At 31.3% G+C, this 23,878-nt stretch overlaps 2 protein-coding genes across 2 annotated transcripts; one reads left to right on the top strand and one right to left on the bottom strand.

Moving 5' to 3' along the window:
• Positions 1-10,350: 10,350 nt before the first annotated feature.
• LOC134706396 (uncharacterized) lies at positions 10,351-14,026 on the bottom strand. Its single transcript, XM_063565302.1, has 2 exons — positions 13,315-14,026; positions 10,351-11,383 (listed from the first exon to the last, which is right to left on the bottom strand). Exon 2 carries the CDS (start codon positions 11,364-11,366, stop codon positions 10,623-10,625), a length of 744 nt encoding a protein of 247 aa, XP_063421372.1. The 5' UTR covers positions 11,367-11,383; positions 13,315-14,026; the 3' UTR covers positions 10,351-10,622.
• Positions 14,027-15,178: 1,152 nt separating this feature from the next.
• LOC134706395 (uncharacterized) lies at positions 15,179-23,338 on the top strand. The gene is made up of 8 exons (XM_063565300.1): positions 15,179-15,297; positions 17,715-17,809; positions 18,091-18,242; positions 19,187-20,393; positions 20,599-20,733; positions 21,114-21,212; positions 21,976-22,067; positions 22,540-23,338. The coding sequence occupies exons 1-8, from the start codon at positions 15,266-15,268 to the stop codon at positions 22,891-22,893; spliced, it is 2,166 nt and encodes a 721-aa protein (XP_063421370.1). The 5' UTR covers positions 15,179-15,265; the 3' UTR covers positions 22,894-23,338.
• Positions 23,339-23,878: the final 540 nt, after the last annotated feature.

Below are 23,878 nucleotides of genomic sequence, written 5' to 3'. Positions count from 1 at the left end.
ATGAAAGCGAAATTTGGAATGTAATTTTGTTTATTTCTAATTTATACATTGAGGTATATGAATTTTTACTCACTCTTAAACATGTCAGACTATTGAACAGTATACACATTTACATATCATTGAATATAAACCTTCAAGATAAAACAAATGTCCTTATGTTTATACAGCAAAACTTTAGATAAACACTAGCTGCATGCACTTATATAAAACTCTATGTGTAAAGCACACTCTTCTTTTTCTCAATTCCGTAACGAAAGATTATTTTTTTTTCGAGTTAGAAGAGAGACCTATTTGTTCATTGCCAATTAAGAGCGAAGTTATCTGTTAGTATTATGTTAAGTTACACGTTTGATTTCAATAGTTCTGTTCCTTAAAAATAGGTTAAAAGCCTATGTATCATTAAAAAAATACCTTGCTTTGCATTGGCATCCCCGTTTGTCCTGTTTAAAGTAGTCTATAATTGGCAAAGGAAACAACTTGTTTTAAAAATAGTTGATAACAGAATCCAATTGGTAATTGACAAAAAACTGTGCTCACAGGTACTTTTTGAATGGTTGGACCCTCCATTTTTATTTTTAATTTTCGTGTCTTTTATTTATGTTTTACTTATAGTTATTCCATTATAATCTATGTTTCAATAAAAGATAGTGAATGGGTAACATATGATGCTTTCGATACAATCAAATATCAAAACATTATCAGCAAAACAATAAGGAATATGAGTACATCAAATAAGTATGAAGGCAATCTAGTCAACAAGTACCTAATGTGTATCTACTACCATGTCAAAGATTTGAGGTGAAGTAAATAGACAAAAGTACCTACATTTCTTTTAAATATGCTTTATATTGCTTAAACATAAACTAATATTGAAGAATATAATCAAACATATACTTTGAATGAAATAAATTCAGGTATTGTAAAAGAATATCCATAATCATGAAAATTTCTATAATCAATTGTTACAGTGTATCATTTCTATAAAATACTTAAAAGAATTAATTGTTTTTGTAATTTCAGATTTTACTATTTGTTCTTTGAATATGACCTTTTTTATATAAACCTACTAAAGAAATAAATGGACAGAAAACTATTTTACTACGTAAGATTACTAATATTTATCGTTTTATTATCCGTCTTTGTGTCCAGGAGCCCATCGAAAGTGTTAGGTTTCATCAGCACAATTTTCTGATTCTAATTCTAAATAAGATAATATTTTACTTTCTCTGGCTTGTTTTATGTGATTATTTTCATCCATGTTCCACTCTGCTCCAATATGACTTAATATAGACAACAACTATTTAGATTTTATCCGGAATACGTGTTTTCATACTTAACTCGGTGAGTAATCAGAATAACAAACAGTTAATCTTACAGATAGAAGAGTTACCTTGAAAACTGAATCATTTGTTGTACATGAATGGATAATATGAACGATTTTGCTTCAAAAGGAGATTCAATGAAAAGATCTGTTTCCAAATTTAATTCCTCTAATCTGTTTCTTTTTCAATTCTATATAAAAGAATTGAAACATAAAAATACAACTCATAATCATTTATCGATATCTAACAGGTATTTGTTAATCTAGTCCTGAAAAATGATTTTAAGTCTCAATATTTAATATTTATGATTTATTTAACATTCCGGGTAGTTTTGTCTTTTATCTGCAATAGTTCCTATATATATTTTATAACCATATAAAATAATTACTTGTTATTTGAAAATGAATATTTTGTATGTATATACATGAACCTATGCAATAAATAAAACTTAAAAACTTGCTGTTTTAGAAGTGACTCTGAAGAAAATCAACTTGTAAATATGGTCAATAATTGCATCATTTCAGTCCTTTACGATCAGATGCACTATATGACTGAATAAAAAGAAAACATTTCTATACGTCAAGGAGAAGTAAGAAAATAAAACTACAAACGACACTTAATTCACCAAATACTCTTTGACTATAGTTCATATGCAAACTTCTATAGATTTAACTGTTCTGGTTTAGTTACAAATGTGCTATACGTCAATGGCTCTATATGCTTTAAATGAATCTTAGATTATAGAAACTTTTTGAACTCCTTGAATAATGGGTATTAAAGATCTATCACCAGCACAAATAAATGCGACAGCAATTTACTGCTGTTCAAAAGTCACAAATCAACTAAGAGAAAAGAAATCCGATTAACAAACTAAACCCGAGGGAAACACATCAACTTTTTAAAGAGAAAAACAGTGCAACAACAGAAACACTGAAGTGAAAGAAAAACAAACATCAACAATCATAGACGAATTATTTGATAACAAATGTCTTTTCCTGACTTTGTACAGGATAGTTTAAGAAATATGGTGCTTTAAAACTAGTTTTTTTAGCTAGGAAAACCTCCCGCTTATTTGGCAATGTAGAAAAATATTGCTGAAATGACAACAATACAGAACAAATAAAAGCAAGAACACATATTACAGAGAAAGGCACAAATAAATAATACAATGATCGGTACAACCTGTATCCTATGAATAACAACGAACATATTCCATTAACGATATCAAACACAGTGACGCATTTTGAAACGAATATATATAACCTGAAATTAGTACCATTATATTCACAAACTTAGTCTCTACAATTACCATGATTATGATGGTATTGAAAAACCGTTTTAAATAAATGATTACTTGGACTATCAATGTTTTAACTATAGAGAATTTAGAAAGTTAAATCGAATATACTGACAAATAAGACAATTGTTATAAACGTACAAAAAAAGTCCAGAATTTAAACCACAAACGACAAGACGTGGTTAAAATGTCATTCGTTACATAAGACGTAGAAAAATAGTAAAGACTAACCATATACCTCATATATTATTGTTTGTTCATTCCATGACTGTTTCTGGATCATATATCTGTAATATATACAGAGACTAGTGTTATACAACTAAGTCTGTATAAACATCTTGATATTAACGACTGTGCTTTTACTTACGTTTTCTAGTAATATATCTCTAATTTTGGACAAAATAAAACTATTGAATCAACAATTCATCGGAATCGCAAAAATAAAAAGATTATAGTACGACGGTTTTTTTTACAACCGAGAACTTTTAAAATAGAGAATGTCGTTAGTTATGACAAACCTCGTTTCAATGTTTTACAGATTTACAATGAACTGCAATGATCATATTAAAGTAACATATAACCCAAACCAGACTGAAATTTCTTAAAGGACATGTGTTGAATAGTTAGAATCTTCCATTCATACCTCAGAATGAGATCCAGAAAAAAACCAATATACCACGTTGAAAACAACCGCACAGAACCCCCATAAATATAACAACTACGTTACAAATGGTGTCATATTCACAAACTTTATATAAGCAAAATACTATCACAAAAAAATGTACAAATATCTACCCTCTAAAAGGTTATCTGTGTTGTTATATTTTATATTAGCTAGATATGTCCTTATTCTGATGGATAATCTCAATTACATCTTATATCTTATACATATTACCTGTGGCCAAATATGTCAGTGATGTACAGGCTGTACATAAAAATATAAAAAGTTATGGTGTTTTTTTTCATTACTGACTATAATGAATGACAGGTGTCTGGGGTATTTATCTGAGGCAATCTCACTTCTAAACGAGATAAATTGAATACTATCTATATACATTATCACTTTAATAAATGGCAGACCGAATGTTTCACTCCATCTAGCTGTCACAAAGAAAGATGGACCAAATTATAAAGAGGTCGTTCAGTATTGGATTTCTATATTGTGTTTTGTGAACACATCTTAGTCTTCGGTTTTGTCTATTCTTCTATGGTTAATGGTTGTTTATTTGCCCTTGGGTTTTGTAGAGAAGGCTGCATCTTCCTGAGGAACAGAAACGGTAATGTTTAATTCTAATGCATTCCGTTTGTGAAAATAATTTTCATTGGACGTTGACAAATATTTGGAATGGGTCAATTCCACGTTTACCTGTCCGTAACTTAGAAAGCCACTAATTTGAATTCCGATTTTTTTTAGTATGTAGTTTCTCACAAAAAAAAACATGAAAGTCACATTTTGAGCTTCTTTAAAGTGTTCTGTTTGTCAACGTTGAAACCATTCTGAAGCGCATGGAAGGTATAAATGCTTCTAGAGTTTTGTGTTTGACATTGGGAGTATACACATGGCGTAACATTAACACCCATTAAACTTTTTTTTTGTGATATTTTGTACGTTCAAGTTATGTGTATATAAAAAAAAACTTTTCACAAAAGACCAAATGACACAGAAATCAGCAACAACAGACGACCACTGAATTACAGGTTCCTGATTTGGAACAAACACACATAACGAGTGACGAACCCTCCCCTTACCTTGAACAGTGGTGTAACAGAACACAATAACAAACAAAAATCCCAATAGAAATCAGTTGAAAAAGCCAACCTCAGATAGATACAAAAAAAAAATACATCTAACAAAAGAACAGAGTGGACTTTGACGAGTACTTTTACATCTCAACAACAACAATACGCTAATTACAGATCTGGGAGTACTCGCAGCTACTGAGGCAAGTTCAAATCTTATAACAACCGATATAAGAAATTATGTATCTTAGACTAAAATAAATGTAAGTACTGATAAATACGATTTTCAAAGGCTAAACGGATAGGCAGATGCTATGCTGCTTATCCGAAATTGGAAGTTGCCAATAAGAAAGATGAATTATCATCTTTCTATTGTTAGAAAATGCATAAAATAACACCCTTCAACCTCAAACGCTATTTTATCTTCTTGTACGTGTCTACAATAAAAATAATCAATTCTATTTTTTAGAAATTTACAAAAACTAGGTTCAACCCACCCCTTTGTCATATTATATACTAAGTCAGGAACAATGGCAGTTTTTATCAAATAATCCGTTTCTATGTATGATGGCGTTTGTTTTTGTTGCAGTTCAGTGTTTCTTGTTGTTCCGTTGATCTCTTCTTATATTTGATGTGTTTCCCTCAATTTTAAACCGGATTTATTTTCACTTAATCGGTTTTTTACTATTAAACAGCGTTATTCTAATTTTGCCTTTAGTTTTCATTGATTCTAGATTGAATTCGTCCATCTTTGTTTAAAAAAAGATAAAGATGTGAGGAAGGTTTTCTTGTTTCTTTTAAGTTCACTTTAGATATAAGAGATGCAAGCACTTACAGAAATGAATTTTATTGCAATCTGTATGTGTTTGAGAAGGGTTTGCATGAATTGAATTCAGCTCCAAATGAATACACAAAAAAAATCCACCAGTAGGGGTAATGAAATTTTCTTCACAATCGGGAATATGTTTAAATTAAATGTGGGACAATTGGGCCTTGTTTTCATAGTGATTATTTTTTTTATTATAGTATGTAGCAGTTAGTTACATGTTACTATCCAATGTAACTTATAAAATGTGAAGAAGAAAAAAACATAAAAAATGATGATAAACATGTTTAACATATTTGTATTTTGTTCAATAGTTTGTACATAAACTAGGTCGTTTTTTTTATACCACATCTTGTTTTTATATATATCATTATATCACATATCTTCTTTATATATATATCATTATACTAGTACCACATCTTCTTTATATATATATATATATATATATATCATTATACCACATATTGTTTGTATTTATATAGAAAATTATATTAGAACTAAGGTATTGACATATGTTTTAGAATTAACGTTACGTTGTTGAAATATTTCATAAATCAAAAATGTTATATTTTTAGCTCACCTGGCCCGAAGGGCCAAGTGAGCTTTTCTCATCTCTATGCGTCCGGCGTCCGGCGTCGTCGTCCGTCGTCGTCGTCGTTAACTTTTACAAAAATCTTCTAATCTGAAACTACCAGGCCAAATTAAACCAAACTTGGCCACAATCATCATTGGGGTATCTAGTTTTAAAAATGTGTGGCGTGACCCAGCCAACCATAGGGGTAAAATGCAGTTTTTGGCTTATAACTCAAAAACCAAAGCATTCAGAGCAAATCTGACTCGAGGTAAAATTGTTTATCAGGTCAAGATCTATCTGCCCTGAGATTTTCAGATGAATCCAACAACCCGTTGTTAGGTTGCTGCCCCTGAATTAGTAATTTTAGGGAACTTTTGCGGTTTTTGGTTGTTATCTTGAATATTATTATAGATAGAGATAAACTGTAAACAACAATAATGTTTATCAAAGTAAGATCTACAAATAAGTCAACATGACCAAAATGGTCAATTGAACCCTTAATGAGTTATTGCCCTTTATAGTAATTTTTTTACCATTTTTCGTAAATCTTAGTTAGTTTTTTTTTAAATCTTCTACTCTTAAACTACCTGGCCAAATTAAACCAAACTTGGCCACAATCATCATTGAGGTATCTTGTTTAAAAAAAAATGTGTGGTGTGACCCGGCCAACCAACCAAGATGGCCGCCATGGCTAAAAATAGAACATAGGGGTAAAATGCAGTTTTTGGCTTATAACTCAAAAACCAAAGCATTTAGAGCAAATCTGACTGTAGTAAAATTGTGTATCAGGTCAGATCTATGTGCCCTTAAATTTTTAGATGAATCGGACACCCGTTGTTGGGTTCTGCCCCTAAATTGGTAATTTTAAGGAAATTTTGCTGTTTTTGGTTATTATCTTGAATACTATTATAGATATAGATAACCTGTAAACAGCAATAATGTTTAGAAAAGTAAGATTTACAAATAAGGCAACATGACTGAAATGGTCATTTGACCCCCTAAGGAGTTATCGTCCTTTATAGACAATTTTTAACAATTTTCATAAAATTTGTAAATTTTTACTAACATTTTCCACTGAAACTACTGGGCCAAGTTCATTATAGAGATAATTGTAAGAAGCAAAATTGTTCAGTAAAGTAAGATGTACAAACACATCACCATCATGAATCTATCTGCTTCTTTTGTTTAATATTCACATATACCAAGCGCCTCTAGTTAAAAATCAAAAATGCATTAATCTTATGATTAAAACAATATTTTTGTTCATACTTTTTAAAAATTAATATCAAATGTACAATAATTAATTCTTGTTTTTTTTGCAAAACCAACAACAGTGACCTTGTTTGTTTAAGAACATTTTACTTCATAAAATAATGTGGGACAATAACTTTTCATGTGGGACAATCAGAACTCACAAATTTTAAAACGTGGGAAAATCGGGAATACCAATCCACCAAACTAGTCAATTATTTTCATGATAAAGACAACACAACATTTCTTTTTATAAGGACGAAATTGCTCCAAATTATTTTTATAAAGGTGTAACACCACTAATTCGGCCAGAAAGCACATACCAGAAAGAAACCATATTTAACGCAAAATAGTTCCTACGCATGAGTGTAACTTTCAAAATATGTAGGATATTTAGGTATTTTTGGCATCAAATGAAAGCTGAAGGACAAGTGATTATTGTAGAACACTTTTCGACTTTTAATTTTTAAATATTTAAAAAACTGCAGCAAATTTTAAAAAGAGGGTACATTTGGTCTGTTTGTCAGATCTGAAGTACCTGTTTTGGTACATCTGAAGTTCCGGGAACCAGTTCTTTCTTATATGCCATGTAAGGTATGTTGATTTTTTTCAGTAGAAGACACCATAAAGTGTTGCTTTGACATGTAATGATTGCCACTTTATTTGAACTTAAAATGAAAGAGGTGTGCCTGGTTGAAATGGAGGAATTTAACATAGAAAGTATTGGGACCATGAATTAGTGGTGTACTTCCTAAAGAGAGATGATTATCTTGCTTTTTTTGTTTATTGCCATATCAGATTACAAAGCAATATCTCCCTCATGCAAAGCTCTGATTCCTTTCACTGATTTGGCTATACTTTTTGGACCTTTTTGATTATAGCTCTTCATCTTTTATATAAGCTTTGGATTTCAAATATTTTGGTCACGAGCATCACTGAAGAGACATGTATTGTCGAAATGCGCAGCCGGTGCAAGAAAATTGGTACCGTTAATTTTATTACAACATGAAACATACTTTTATGAAACTTTTATCTATAAATATCCAACATGGTTATATTACAATTTCACGATTAAATGTTTATAAACGCTATTATTATTTTTGTCAACACAGGCTTGCTCTGTTTGATGGGATGAAAGAATGACAAACAAACAAATATTTAAGAATTGAAAACTGTCATTTATTATTAAAATGACGAAGAAGCAACACAATGAAAAACATGTATAATGAAATCAATAAATCATATTTATAAACAACATATATGGTTATAATGACAAAACCTTATTGACCCATCCCATCAAAGATGGGGTTACATTCGCCCATCAGAGATGGGTTACATTCGAATATAAACACTGACATATTGTTTAACCAAATAAAACATGAATACACAATACCCATTATTAAACAAAATTAAAATATTTCAATTTAAATTGGTTCAAACATAATGAAAAAATCCGAATTAGCTATCCAGGGAGGGATGGTGGGTATAATTTTTAGTTCCAAAATTTTCCTGCCACTTCTAACTGCAACTGAAGCGCCTTCTGAGATCATATAACATGATCAGGGGAAGGAATAACTTGGTATTTGCGTTTCTACCAAATAAGAACAAAGAGTTATGCCGCTTTCCATAGTACCGCCTAGTTTGCCAAAAAATCATTTTTAATAAAAATTAGCATTTTTGTCAACACAGGCTTGCTCTGTTTGATGGGATGAAAGAATGACAAACAAACAAATATTTAAGAATTGAAAACTGTCATTTATTATTAAAATGACGAAGAAGCAACACAATGAAAAACATGTATAATGAAATCAATAAATCATATTTATAAACAACATATATGGTTATAATGACAAAACCTTATTGACCCATCCCATCAAAGATGGGGTTACATTCGCCACAATATTGTTACCCAAAGCCTTCCTTGTACCAATATCCCCCATCCAAGCCAGTGATAAAAAATTCTAAAAAAAAAAAAAAAAAAAGAGTCATAACTACCAAAAATAGGAAAAACAAAAATGTCAAAAATGAAATCACAAATCTGAATAAAGCTACTTCTATCTAAGAGTATTCATTCTATAAACTAAACGATAACTATCCCATGATTATAACGAATTAAAAGAACCTAAAAAAAAAAAAAAAAAAAAAAAATGATAATGGCTGCCGGAGGCCCCTGTCCCCATGGCAACCAAAGCCAAATTTATACATATATTTACATTGAAAATTCTAATTTTATTTTATCGTATTTATTTTTATTATTATTCGTATATCTATATATTTTTTTTTTTTTTTTTTTTTTTTTTTTTTTTTTTTTTCTGCTTAGTTTAAATTCTTGAAAGATAACATCATTACCCGCATAGTTTATTACAGTGCGTAAATTTAATCACCATCTTTACGAGATTCCTTAAATTTTATGACAACAGGTCGACCAGAGTTCACTCCATCGTCAGCTGCAATGACAGAAGGGGATGATTCCTTACTGTTAGTTTTATAATTTCTCTGAGAAATTGGAAAATATGTCATAAAATTGCATGACCATGATTGCAAACCTAAATACTTTAGTTTATTATGTGTTCAATTATCCTTGAAAATAATGGTAGCAAACGATTGTATATCTGATAAATATCTCAACTTAATTATACCAAGAACAAAATAAAACAAATCCAAAAAATAATAAAAAACAAAAACAAAAAGGAAAATACAAAAACAAAAACAACAAAAACATAAACAAAACAATAATCATATACACTATACAAAATATTACCGTAAGTCTGTAAAAGGGATTGAAAATAAAGAGGCCCATGTCCCCATTATATTTCGTAATCACAGTTACCAATATAGATACAATTAAAAATGAGTATTAACTATACTGTCAACAAAGTTATTACACTCTTATACATGTAATGAAAATACACTTCTAGATCTAAACATGATTACCCGTTTATGGCACAGTGGCAAGAACAATGAACCCTTCAACGTATTTCATGAAAAGAACAGCCTTGTGTCGTATCAGAGGTCCAGATCCCCAGATACAACATCAAACCACATAAAACAGATTCAGATGTTAAGGACTGGTATCAGGGCCCCCTTCTATTTGTGGAGTTCGAATCGGCGTTCTCGTGTTTGGATTGTTGGCAATCCCTCCTGCTGTGGTCTCCACCGCAAACCTGGCAGGTGTGCTCGTATCTACAAGTTCTTGCCGTGCAGCCTGATTCATTGTTCAAAGCATAACAAAACCTTTTCTGTTTAAAGGCTGGAGCCGTGAGGCTTTGTGTAAGAGAGGGCTGTTTCGTGGCATTAGTTTTCCCAATAAGCCCCATAGCTAACGCCACATTGAATATTTCCCCATTTACACCATCCCATGGTAAGTGCAAAGGGTCTACTTCCCTCCACTACCTATATGCTTGATCATAAAAAAAAATGCAGCCTCAATTCCAGCTTTTTCTGCCAAGTTTGCAATGATAGTCGCATATTTCATCAGCTTCGGGGATTCAGTAGGGTATTTTTCAAAATAAATTGCCCCATAAATGCGAAAAGCTTCATGCCACTGTGCCATTGACTCAATTTTTGCCTTACTACTACTATTTTTAACAAATGTTAAACAATCATCTTTCTCTATTGGAACATACTAACAACTCTGGATTCGGATTTCAAGAAATCCTCCAGATTAATGTATTTGTTAGACCAAATATCAGCTTTCAGTTTTGGGTCCACACCCAAAGCCAGTGGGCGTGATAAACCCTGGCCTCCTAACTCGTTTGAACATGTACCTGTGTTTGGAGTGCCCTGTAGAAGATGGTTCACCACCTGTTGACTCGGAGATCCTTCAGTTGGCATGAAACACTGTTGACCGCTTCTGCTAATCACATTTGAGCAGAACGGATGACTGCTCTCAGATGATTGTTTATCAATAATATTTGTTGAGTGGGACTGGGATGATGTCGTCATCTCTGTTGTATTACATGTAGTGGTATCTTGCCTTGGTGGACAAATGGAATTAACACATTGGTGTGTTGGTATCAAAGTTGGATCTGGTGAGTTTACATTCCTGCCTTGAATAACACCAGTGCTTTTGGGTATTGTAACTACTGTTTGGGTGATAATTGGAGTTGCGACCGTCAATATTCTCAGAATTTTGTCATCACTATACGTATTTGGATCAATTGGATTGGACTGTACAGGTGAATTATCAGCTGACAGCTGGCCGGAATTAATATTTGGATTTGAAGAGCTTGGTACAGAATTGTCTATAGATACACCCAGTCCCAAATCTGAACTGCCTAGGTTTTCAATAACTTCTCCAAGCCTCTGTGTGCTTTTCCGTTTACGATTACATCTTTTTGGTTCTTTGGATGGCATTTCTGATAAAACGGTTGCTGGAAAAAGAACACAAGATATATTGAATGCATGATATAGAACTACCATATCAAAATAAGTGCCATAAGAACATTTTGAACATATTTATACCATATGCACTCTTTTATACCATATATACTCTATACCCTTAAATTCATTTAAGTGCCATGTGCACCGATTCTTAATATTATTTTTTATTAACCACAACAGAATTGACATTAATATGTACCCTAAGCACTGCCCATCAAAGCACCATTTTTACTAGAGCGTCACAAATTCATCTAAATACTATTTGCACTCAAAACTAGATACAATGAGTACTCAAACACAACAAATCTATCTATATGCCATATGGGCATGCTCCTCAACGCACCATATGTACTAGAGCCTCATAGAATTCATCTAAATGTTATAGGCACCCATCATGCATACAAATATGTACTCAAGCACAACAAAACTATATAAATGCCAAATGGGCATTGCTCATCAAAGCACTATATGTACTAGAGCCTCATAGATTCAGATGCGCTTGTGTTAAGTACATAAATGTATCCAAGTACACTATTTATCTAAGTGGCTCATCAAAGCACCATTTGTACTAGAGCCTCATAAATTCATGTAGGTGCCATAACACCTGTTTAAAGTACACAATGTATCCAAGTACACAATTTAGGAAAAAATAAAATAAAAAATTAATCATATTCTATACATATAAAGTACCATTTGTACTAGAGCGTCACAAATTCATCTAACTGGGAAGCTATATGCCTCAAAACAAGATACAATAAATACTCAAACACAACAAATCTATATATATGCCATATGGGCATGCTCCTCAACGCACCATATGTACTAGAGCCTCATAGAATTCATCTAAATGTTATAGGCACCCATCATGCATACAAATATGTACTCAAGCACAATAAAACTATATAAATGCCATATGGGCATTGCTCATCAAAGCACCATATGTACTAGAGCCTCATAGATTCAGATGCGCTTGTGTTAAGTACATAAATGTATCCAAGTACACTATTTATCTCAGTGGCTCATCAAAAGAGCCTTATAAATTCATGTAGGTGCCATAACACCTGTTTAAAGTACACAATGTATCCAAATACAAAATTTAGGAAAAAAAAAAATAAAAAAAAAATTATGATATTCTATATATGTGTCATATGCACTATTAACTAATAAATATGTGAATTCTAATGACAATGATTCTTGGTGAAAAAGTCTACATGTATAATGTTACACTTATAACAAAACGCAAGAAGATTTAAGCTCTGTAAATATACGCAGTTCTGTTGCCAGTATTTAATTGCCCACCTAATTTGCTATGATAAGGACTGTTAAATAAATTTCTCTTAGTTGTTTTCATGAACTCTATCAGACTGTCTGAATGACCGTTAAAAGTAATGTAATATGCAGCTGTGTTTTAATTTGTTAGGGATAAGGTTGTTAAATAATTTTATCTTAATTGTTTTATGAACCTTAGCAGACTGTCTGGATGACCGTTAAAATTGATGGATGATGCAGCTGTGTTGTTACTATCATGACTTTAATTACAAGCCGTATAGTTTATGAGTTTGTTTATTTATCTTCTGCTCCTATGTGTGTTCCCGATTCGATACAACCACACTAGAAAGTATCCAAAGAATATAACGTGTTGTTATCATAAAAACTGTTATAATGATATGACACTCCGGTTAAAACCCTAATTTTAATATAATTATTATTGAAACAAATCATCCTGGTATAAATATATCATACATGTAGTTGCATAAAACTATTTCTGGCACATAATACCCAAATTATACGTCCAGTTTTGAAAGAAATTGAACATTAAATCGCATTGTTCTGTACAAGCATGTTTATGGGGAATTTCCCTTGAACTTAATATAGCTTTTAACAAATAAATAAATAAATAAAAACCTGTCCAATACTTAACTGCTATTAACTTTCTTTATTTCATAGCTTGAATAATTGACCCTCTTATATTTCGAAAATATTTTGGCATGCCAACATCATAGTTAAAGTGAACACCATCAACATAGTTATTGCGATCCGAATTTTCACCCCTGTTATTTTCCAGTAACGACAATGTGGTTGGTCCTTTATTTGTGCTTTCAAAAATCTGTCAGTCTTAATAACTAAATCATTATACACATTTGATGCAATGACTCGTGTCGATTCTCTTGGTAGAAGTTGGCATATTGTGTGTTACTGACTTAATCTCAAATCGGGTTGTCAATGTTTGGGATAATAAAATCAGCCGTAACCCCAATTCCTCTGTCGTATCTTCTGAGGCTCCTAATATATCCAAATCGTTACCACTAATGTGAACAATTACATGTTCTGGACGATTTTTCTCTATGAAAGACAAAATAGTTTGCACATGATCTGAATTTGAACTTTTCCGCCGCCGATCCCAAGACATTTTACCTCACACTTCATCAAGTTGAAATTATATAATGCAGGTCGATCATAAATAAAAGTTCCCAATCTACGAACGTGTGAACTACCAACTACGACAATTTTCATCGTAAAATTATACAGTCTCTCTAATTAAACTATAATTTTATTTTCTGGCGCTTCAGCTGACCAAAATCACTCACTGGATCTAATACAATATTCTCTGGATACTTTTTCTTGTACTTATATAGGAACCGTTCTGTGAAAAGTAATACAAGAAAAACCTTTCAATAAAATTAGACTACAATGTTCTTTAAACTCTAGAAATCTCAAGCAGGTAGATGCAAATTACGACAAATTACGGACCTATAAATTACAATGTCAGATAACATATTAAAGTTACCTAATTAACTACAGACTGAATATAATCCTTTTTCTTCTCAAGTCACAATATAATCGTATTATTTAAAACACAAATTACGCAGAATGTAATATAATTTTTAGTTCCAAAATTTTCCTGCCACTTCTAACTGCAACTGAAGCGCCTTCTGAGATCATATAACATGATCAGGGGAAGGAATAACTTGGTATTTGCGTTTCTACCAAATAAGAACAAAGAGTTATGCCGCTTTCCATAGTACCGCCTAGTTTGCCAAAAAATCATTTTTAATAAAAATTAGCATTATTATAAAAAAAAAGGAAGAATGTTGAATAAGAAGTGCCTTAGTCATGTTAGTAAAGTTGGTCTGTCCATTTGATTTTATTTTTCAATCGAGTTAAACATTTAAACATTTAAACAAATTTACATACATACAAACTGATAACTATTAATGGCTACTGTCTGGACTAAAAAAGATATATGTTAGTGTTCTAAACAGTATTGGTTTTCTTTTTTTTCAATGCAAAAGTTGTTTTTTAAATTCGTAAAATGTTATGTTTATGAAGTTAACAGTATTCAAATTATTTTGTGAATACTAATATTCGATTTACTCTATAACAGTTGTATTATTATTGTTTACTTGATTTTGATATTTTTCTTAACCCTTTAATATATAAGGTTTTTTTTAAATAAAATGTAAACATATCAATTTGAAAAAATATTTTTGGATTCGCATTTAATTTACTATTTCGTAAGAACGATTGTATTGGGCGTCCATGTGGCGATTTTAAATAAGGTGTAAACATATTAATTTGAAAATATAATTTTGGATGCACATTCAATTTACTATTTTGTATATGAGAACGTTTGCATAAGGTGTGTATGTAGTGATTATATATATAAGGTGTAAACGTTATCGATTTTTTCAAGAAAGACAAAGGTGATAATAAATCGGACTTGAAGATTCAAGTGATAATTAAAATCGTTGGCAACCGCCTTAACAACATCAATAAAAATCAAAGAAAATATCAGAATTTTCGGAGGAAAATGATGTTAAATTATTGTTAAAAACAAAAGAAAATAGAAAATACTATTTTTCTGAAAGAAAATGACAGAAAAAACGGAAAAAGACAAGAATTGGTAAATATATCTTATGTATTATGTAATTAAAAGTGAAGCCTAAAGTAAAAATTATTCAAAATCATTCGAACTAATAAAAGAAATGAACTTAAAGAATGTATGTGCCTATTCACTACAATTTTATAACAGAAGTAAATATTATCCTTTTTAAGCCTATATTATCTTCTATAATAACATTATACAATAATGTAACAATAACAAAAATCGAGAATGGAAATGGGAAATGTGAAAAAGAGATAACAAACCAATTTAGGAGTTTTGTTTTTTTGATATCTTATTTTGATATTAACCAAAAATGTTTTAACCAAAACGGAAGTTTCAAGTAGATACGGCATGTGTTGTTTCACAGACGTTTAACGCATTTAAAAATGACCAATCTATATAGATTAACGTGTTGCCTTGTCTTTTGATTTTTGTGAAACGTCGGGGTACTGCTGCTTAGTTGCTTTCCTCTCATAAATGACGTGTTTCTCTCGGGTTTGATTTGTAGCCCGGATTGGTTTTCACTCTATCGATTTGTGACTTTGGAACAGCAATATACTACGGTTGCCTTTATTTTTCAAAATCAAATTAACAAAACTTTGAATTTTGGAAAAACTAATCCCTTTCTACCTCTGGAATAGATTACAATAGCTGTATTTGGCAAAACTTTTTGGAATTTTTGGTCCTCTTCAACTTCGTACTTTTTTTGGCCTATTAAACATTTTTGATCCGAGCGATCCGAGTGTTACTGATGAGTCTTTTGAAAACGAAACGCGCATCTGGCGTAAATATTAAATTATATTCCTTGTTTCTATGATGTGTTTATTTGTAACCACTTGGTCGATACCACTGCTGGTGGAGATTTATTTCCCCGAGAGTATTTCCAGCCCAGTAATTAGCACATCTATGTTTACTTAAGTTATCATTGATATGTTAATAATCATAAATTTTCTGTTAACAAAACTTTGAATTTTGGAAAACTAAGGCCTTTCTACCTCAGGAATAGATTACCATAGCTGTATTTGGCAAAACTTTTAGGAATTTTTGGTCTTCATTGTTCTTCAATTTCGTACTTTTTTTTGGCCTATTAAACATTTTTGATCCGAATGTCACTGATGAGTCTTTTGTAGACGAAACGCGCGTCTGGCGTAAATATTAAATTATATTCCTTGTATCTATGATGAGTTTATTGCTAGCTTGAACATTGTTAGACCATACCAATTTAAGTTTGTGCACAGATCCCTGACCGGTCATATCAATTTAAGTTTGTGCACAGATCCCTGACCGGTCATATCAATTTAAGTTTGTGCACAGATCCCTGACCGGTCATATCAATTTAAGTTTGTGCACAGATCCCTGACCGGTCATATCAATTTAAGTTTGTGCACAGATCCCTGACCGGTCATATCAATTTAAGTTTGTGCACAGATCCCTGACCGGTCATATCAATTTAAGTTTGTGCACAGATCCCTGACTAGTCATATCAATTTACAAATTACTGAACAGAATGTATATGTTAGTAAAACACTGTCAATATCAAATAAGTATAACAAAATTACCAAACTCCAAAACAAATTAAAAAAGGAAGAAGTCCATAAAACTGACAAAATTAAACGCTTTCAAGTTTATTACTGTAAAGTACGCAGGTACATTCGAGTCGATTACTTTTATGTTATTTTACTTTTGTCCATTTTACGTTGTAAATGTAGTTTAAATCTTACAGTGCCAAATAAACCTTTCCTTGGAAACAGCTAATATTTCCAGCCCTTCCTTCATTTAAACGTGTTGCAAGCATATCAACTATTTCTAACATTTACAAATGAAACATAAACTGGTAGAATAACGTATTCCATAATAAAAGGGGTAAGGTAACTAGCAGAAATCTCTGTGTCTCAATCCATATAGTATTTCTGTTGTTTTTGTGTCATATAACTGTTTTGAATAAAACCAAAACCAACTTTACAAGGTTATTCTCTATTTCTTTTATAAGTGAGGTATTTTCATTTCATTTACTTATCTTCAACTTTTACAATTTTACTTTTCCTCAGTATTTACTGCATTTACTTATATTCAACCGTCGCAATATTAATTTGCAATTACCTCTTACTTTATTTACTTCTATCCAACTTACGATTTTACTTATGTTTAGCTCTCACTTCATGTACTAATACTCGATGTTTTCTATATTTACTAAAATTCAGTTTAACTACATTTACTGATATTTAATTTTTACAAATGTATATGTTTACATTCAACTTTTACGAATGTACTTACATTTAACTTTGCTACATTTTCTTGATAAATTCAACTTTTATTACATTTATGTATATTTAACAGTAAACACATTATTTTAAGCAAGTATTTTCAACTTTTTCTACATTTCGTCATATTAATCAACATTTTAATACACCAATTTTTTATTTTTGTCATTACAGGAAAATATCAAAGAAAACAAAGACTGGTTCAATAAGCACGACAGATGGAACGTCAGATATTTTGGACATCGTTCAACCTCCACTCATCGGCAGAGGTAGAATTTATAAAACTCAGAATAAACAAAAATAGCTAAATTTGTAGGATTTTGTCAGAAGCTACTATAAAACATCTTTTATATAGTATAAAAAAAAACCAATAGTGTGTTTTTCTCATAATAATAATATGATGAAAAGATCATGGTCGTCTTATACAGTGACAATTTTAAAAAAATGATTCAGTTATACGTAAACGTGATTCAGTTTTAAGTGAATTTGATTCAGTTATGTGTATAAAGAATTCATATATTTGTTAAACATGTTTATTTTTCTATTTTAGGTTTTTGCAGAGATGAACCATTATCACAAACAGGAAAAAGGTTACAGTTAATCAAAATGTTGTGTTTGACTGTACTACCTATCTTAGGGTTATGGGGATACACAGTATATACTCTGGCAGATAGTATAAACAGCAGAGAAGAAAATAACAAGGTCTTAGTCATTGTAGTATTTTTAATATTTACAAAACATGAGTTTCATACATTTTTGTAGTCATTGTAATCCTTAACTATTAATTAATGGTATCTGTAATGTATATTATACTTAAGTGCAGTAATAAGATGTACAAAAGAGACCCTCAAAGTAAAGAACTGCTGTAAATGCTATGTATCTTAGTTTACGCTTTTTGTGTATCATAGGTAGAAGGAATTGTAATATATGGATTATAAGTACTTTCGATTAAGGTACAAATGTAACATAGCGCGCGGTTATCCTCTTTAAATGTCTACTTTAAAGATGATCTGGTGATACGTTCAACTTGAATAGCAAGGTATTGAAGAATTCGAACGTTGAAAAAAGGTTTAACGATTGAACTTTAATCCAATTAAACGTAAAAGAAAATAATCCCAAAATGCGCGCAAATGTTATGCACCAACAAATATCAAGAAACTATTGCTTTTTCTATAAGTTCTCACTGTTCTAACAACAGTCAGATGAAACTTCTATAACAACGCCTCGACAACACCTATACGTGTATGACGTCAGAGGACGGGTGAAAAACTTTATTCTTGGATCATAAATCACAGTATTTCGAACATGTATTGAAGGTGTTTAAAAATAATTAAGAGACTTAAACAAACAAAACTCAAAATAAGCTATTGTGTTCAAGATCGCCATAAAATGTTACATGTTTCAAATTTTATCCGAATTTGTATTATATTATAATTGTATTCGCACTGTAATAGCAATTGTTGTAAATGTATTGATCTCAATGACTTAACTACATTTGAATCATTGAGTGACTATATATTTCTAATGTGCCTTGAACTTATTTTGTTTTTACATACAAAATTATTTTTTAAATCTTATGTTGAATCAACAAATAGTAAGACATTAGCATACATAATAATTAGAGATGTTTTTACTTCCATTTCTAGCAACGTTCTTCTGTATACTATAGTATCGATGTGGGTCAACTGGTACATCGTTTACAAGTCGAAAGGGATATGAGTGTATTGTATCTAAGTGCCCTGGGACCAGAAACACGGACATTCCTGTTAGCAGAATACTTCAATACGGATAGAACTATTGATCGGTTGTCGTACTGGCCCGGTGATCTCGACAAGGCCAATGGTGCTATGTTCTTGTCGAAATCGAGTTTTCAAGACTATCTTGCAGGGCATCGACAAATTTTGAGTCCAGACAGATTTTCAATTCAAGATGAAATTGATTTTTACTCCAGAATCATTGATACAACAATTTATTGGTTATACAATACAATTACGGAATCTAAATTTTCTCTGGTCTGGAAAATTCTCGTCGCGTATCAAAAACTTGCAAGTGCAAAGGAAAATGTTGGTGTTGAAAGAGCTCTTGGTACCATGTTTTATTCTCAAGGTGGATTTGAATCACATTCTTATTTCGAAATGTATAACAAAAAATTGCACAGCTTTCGGGCTCATATGAAAACCGCAGGCATGTACTCCGAATTTGTTGGTCAAATATACAATGTAGGTCTTCAAAATACTGGGACTAATATTACTTCCATCATCGAAGCTTTCAGGAAAGAGATTCAAACATCCGTTGAAAATACAACCGTTCTTGACATGCGTAAATCTAGATATTGGTTTGATAACATGACCATATACCTCGATACTTTGCTAGATATCCAAACTCAGATGGCACAGAAAGTTATCAGTATTCTAGATTTGGCTATAGATAATTTAACAACTGACTTGGCTGTTAACGCCGTTTTACTGGTTGTTGTTATTTTGATGTGTCCTTTGGTTATCATGGCAACTGAAAGTTTGACCAGTAGTATTCAGATATATGCCTTAACGCTTGTTGACAAAACAAAAGAATTGACTAATGAAAAAGAACGTACAGATGGACTGTTATATCAAATGGTACCGAAACAAGTTGCAAATCGGCTTAAGCGGCAAAAGAAAGTAGAGGCAGAATATTTCAAGACAGTGACTATATGTTTTTCTGATGTCCATGGATTTGATCGTATAACAGTAGAGCTTACACCCATGGAAATAGTTAAACTTCTTAACTCCCTCCATAGTACAGTTGATAATATCTTGGATGATTTTGATGCGTATAAAGTAGAAACAATTAATGATTGCTACATGGTAGCTTCAGGTAAAATAAAACAATTATCTAATGTTTTGTTATTAAGAGTAACATGGTGGCAGTGAAATTAGTTTCCATTTTTTTTTAATTGTTTCATGACATATGATTTCTCATAATATTTGCTATAATTCTATTCACGAGTTTGTACTATTCATTTTTAATTAATTCAACGACAATTCAATTAGATGATTCTTATATCTCTTTGTAATTAAAGGTTTACCTCAACGAAACAAGGATCGCCATGCATCAGAAATTGCTAACTTTGCACTAAAAATGCTTAACACTGTATCAGAGATGAAGTTTTGCAGTGGACACCGGTCAATTGAACTCAGAATTGGAATAAATTCTGGTATGTACATTTAGGTTAACTTTCATTTATACAAAAATGTATCATTAAAAAAAAGAAGAATAGACAGGAAACGGATAAATGATCAACATGAATCAAGAATCCGTTGAATTTTCAAATAGATAACTAACTTTACTATGATTGTTCTGTTTATTTTAAATGTTAAAACTGCTGTTCGTAAAAATCTATAAGTAAAATTAGTTTGATGAGGTGCTTCGAATTATGACATTATTATGTTGGCAGAACCTCAGTGTGTCCAAATGTGAACCAAATTTAAAAAAAGAGAAATTAGAGACATTTTGGAAATAGTTTTTACTAAGTAATTTTACACACACAAAAATGCTTTGATAGCTAAATTTATATTAAATGTATTTCTTTGATAGGTCCTTGTATGGCAGGTATTGTGGGATCAATGATGCCAAGATATTGTCTGTTTGGAGACACAGTTAACACAGCATCAAGAATGAAGGCTTATAGCAGTCGTAAGTTCACAGTTTTGGAAATATTGTTCTATTTGATAACACTAAATAAGTGCATATTGTCGGAAAATATATATTATTCGTTAATATAAAAAAATAAGAAAACGTGGGATGATTTCTAAGAAGACTACTTTCATCCTAATACCATATGACGTAGAAGTGGTGAAAATGTAAAACATTTAAATCGAGAAAATTATCGCCTGATAAATGTACAAAACGATAAAAGAAAAAAATGTGATATGCAGCAGAAAACGACAATCACTAAATTACAGGCTCCTGACTTGAAAGAGGCACATGCAGAATGTGACAGGTAAAACGTTTCTGCGGGCGTCTAACCCTCTCCCTAACCAATGGCAGCGGTGTAACTGGACAACATAAAAATAATATATAAAAAGGAGTTAAAAAAAAAAGGATCATATGACCGAGATAAAGCACAAAAATCAACTTTGAAAATTTCAAAGACACAAAGTACAGTACGAATGGGATTTTGAAAATTTCGTAATTTTGATTTTAATTTCTCAGTATTGATAGTAATAAATGACGACTAGTTCTAATATCATTAATAACAACCATAGCAACTTATCCATGGGTGATGATATTACATTGTAACAATAAATGAAACGGGGGAAAATACAAACAATTAAACTAAAACACAAACAAACGGTTCCAGTTCTTATAATACCATCTCCCCTTATCCATAGCCAAGACGAAACAATATGATCCTATTAATTACGTTTTTATATACATGTACAATCTTCCTCCTCAGCCAACAAGATTCACATTAGTACTTCAACATACTTACTACTAAGTAAACTAAAGAAATTTCAAATGAAGAAGCGGGGAAGTGTTTCTGTTAAGGTGAGTAAAAATAACTAATTAAATTTTGTGTTGAGTACTTTTTTTTTATTCGGTTTTTGCCATGGTATTATCAGTTTGTTTTAACCTATCATTTTGAATACCATTTTAGTATCTTTCACTTTTCTTTCATCAATTACTTTTCCAATAAAAACTTTCAACGACGAGGTATAATAGTCAAAGTGAATAATCAACATTAACATCTGACTGTCACACAAAAAAAAAACAGAAATCACAAATCACAAAGCAAGAGTATTTGAGTCTTAACAATATGAGTTGCTGGAAAGACATTTAATATAAGATATGCTTCAAGTCGAAATTTTGTCGTCAACCCATTATCTATTTGTTAACGTTCGATCGCTCAGAAGTATTCTTTTTTTTAACCACAGCAGTCTCATGTAATGCATTTGATTGTTTGAAAGTTTATTGTAAAAGACAGGAATAAAACTTCAATTATACTTATCTGTTTTCACAGGGAAAGGGTAACATGATAACATATTGGCTTGTGAAGAGCACAGATAGTTCTGACTCTAAAGATGTTGATCTCTGCTCTGATGATGACTCATGTAAGCAGGATAATGAGAGCGGTGAAGAAGCCGAACTTCCAGGAGAAATAACAACAGTAGAGGACCCCCTGTATAGTGCCTCCCTTAATTATCCCATGCCAGGCAGACATACTAAATGCTCCAATAAAGATGAAGGTAAAAACATGGCAAGAGTGGCTCCTACAGTATCAGAAAAGGGAAAGAGGGTTTCACCTAAAATGAAAGAAGAAGAAGACGACGACGATGACGACGATGAAGACGATAAAGATGACGACAAAGATTAAAGTTGTGTATTTAGTATTATTTAGAGTTGTATCCATCCATCTTATTATCTTTATTATCATATTTTTTCTCTTATCGTCAATGTCTTAATTGCTCATCAATCAACAGAGGTGAACATATGGATTTTATTATTTCAGTAATGGTTTTGGTTACGAATCGATTCTTATATTTTTGTTTCTTCGTATTTCTCCACAATGGAGGCAATAATCTTGATTTCAATTGCATTAGATGGAACACTACTATTTCTCAGCCCATGCATACAGATTGCATATGTGACATTGAACTGTTTTGCAAGAAGAGTGAAAAGTATAATACTGTTAAATAGATCAAGATTAAATTTGATAATGAGTATGATATAGTAGTCGTTTGTAAGGTTTTAAGAAACACTGAAATAATTGTCAGCTTTGAGTTACTTACATATATGGTACAATACACATGATATCTTGGTGTTTTTATGTCTTCTTGTTGTTGTTTTACCACTCATTAAATATGTTCCTCCATTTGGATAATTAAAACATTTTAGCAAAGTTTGAAACGCATCATATATAGGTTCACAAAGTTTATATACTGTTGAACCCTTCAACAACAATTCATTGCATTCGCCCTAACTAGTGAAAAATAAATCCCCATTTAATGTTGCTTTTATTTTTTTAACATTTCAAACTCTATTTATCAGTAAAAATGTAACTGGATCAAGTTCTATAAACTTTGCAAGTATTACAAATATGAACATTTTTATTGATTCATAATCACGTCATGATTTTAAGATACCTAACATACTATGAAGGGTAAAATCACAAAAAATACTGAACTTCGAAAAAATTCATAAAGGAAAGTCCCTAATAAAATGATGAAAGAAAAACCTCAAACACATCAAACGAATTGATAACAACTGTCAAATTCCTGACTTGGTACAGACATTTTTTTTCTGTAGCACATGGTGGATTAAACCTGGGTTTAAAGTTAGCTAAATCACTCCCTTTTTAT

Source organism: Mytilus trossulus, chromosome 2 (genome assembly GCF_036588685.1).
Source record: "Mytilus trossulus isolate FHL-02 chromosome 2, PNRI_Mtr1.1.1.hap1, whole genome shotgun sequence".
Classification (NCBI taxonomy): domain Eukaryota; kingdom Metazoa; phylum Mollusca; class Bivalvia; order Mytilida; family Mytilidae; genus Mytilus; species Mytilus trossulus.
This window is presented reverse-complemented; position numbering and strand designations above follow the sequence as displayed.

Coding starts and splice junctions, on each gene's coding strand:
- LOC134706396 (XM_063565302.1), bottom strand. CDS start 11,366: ATGCCATCCAAAGAACCAAAAAGATGTAATCGTAAACGGAAAAGCACA.
- LOC134706395 (XM_063565300.1), top strand. CDS start 15,266: ATGACAGAAAAAACGGAAAAAGACAAGAATTG. Junction 18,243..19,186: donor GCAGAGAAGAAAATAACAAG/GTCTTAGTCATT, acceptor TTCCATTTCTAG/CAACGTTCTTCTGTATACTA. Junction 20,394..20,598: donor TTGCTACATGGTAGCTTCAG/GTAAAATAAAAC, acceptor TTGTAATTAAAG/GTTTACCTCAACGAAACAAG.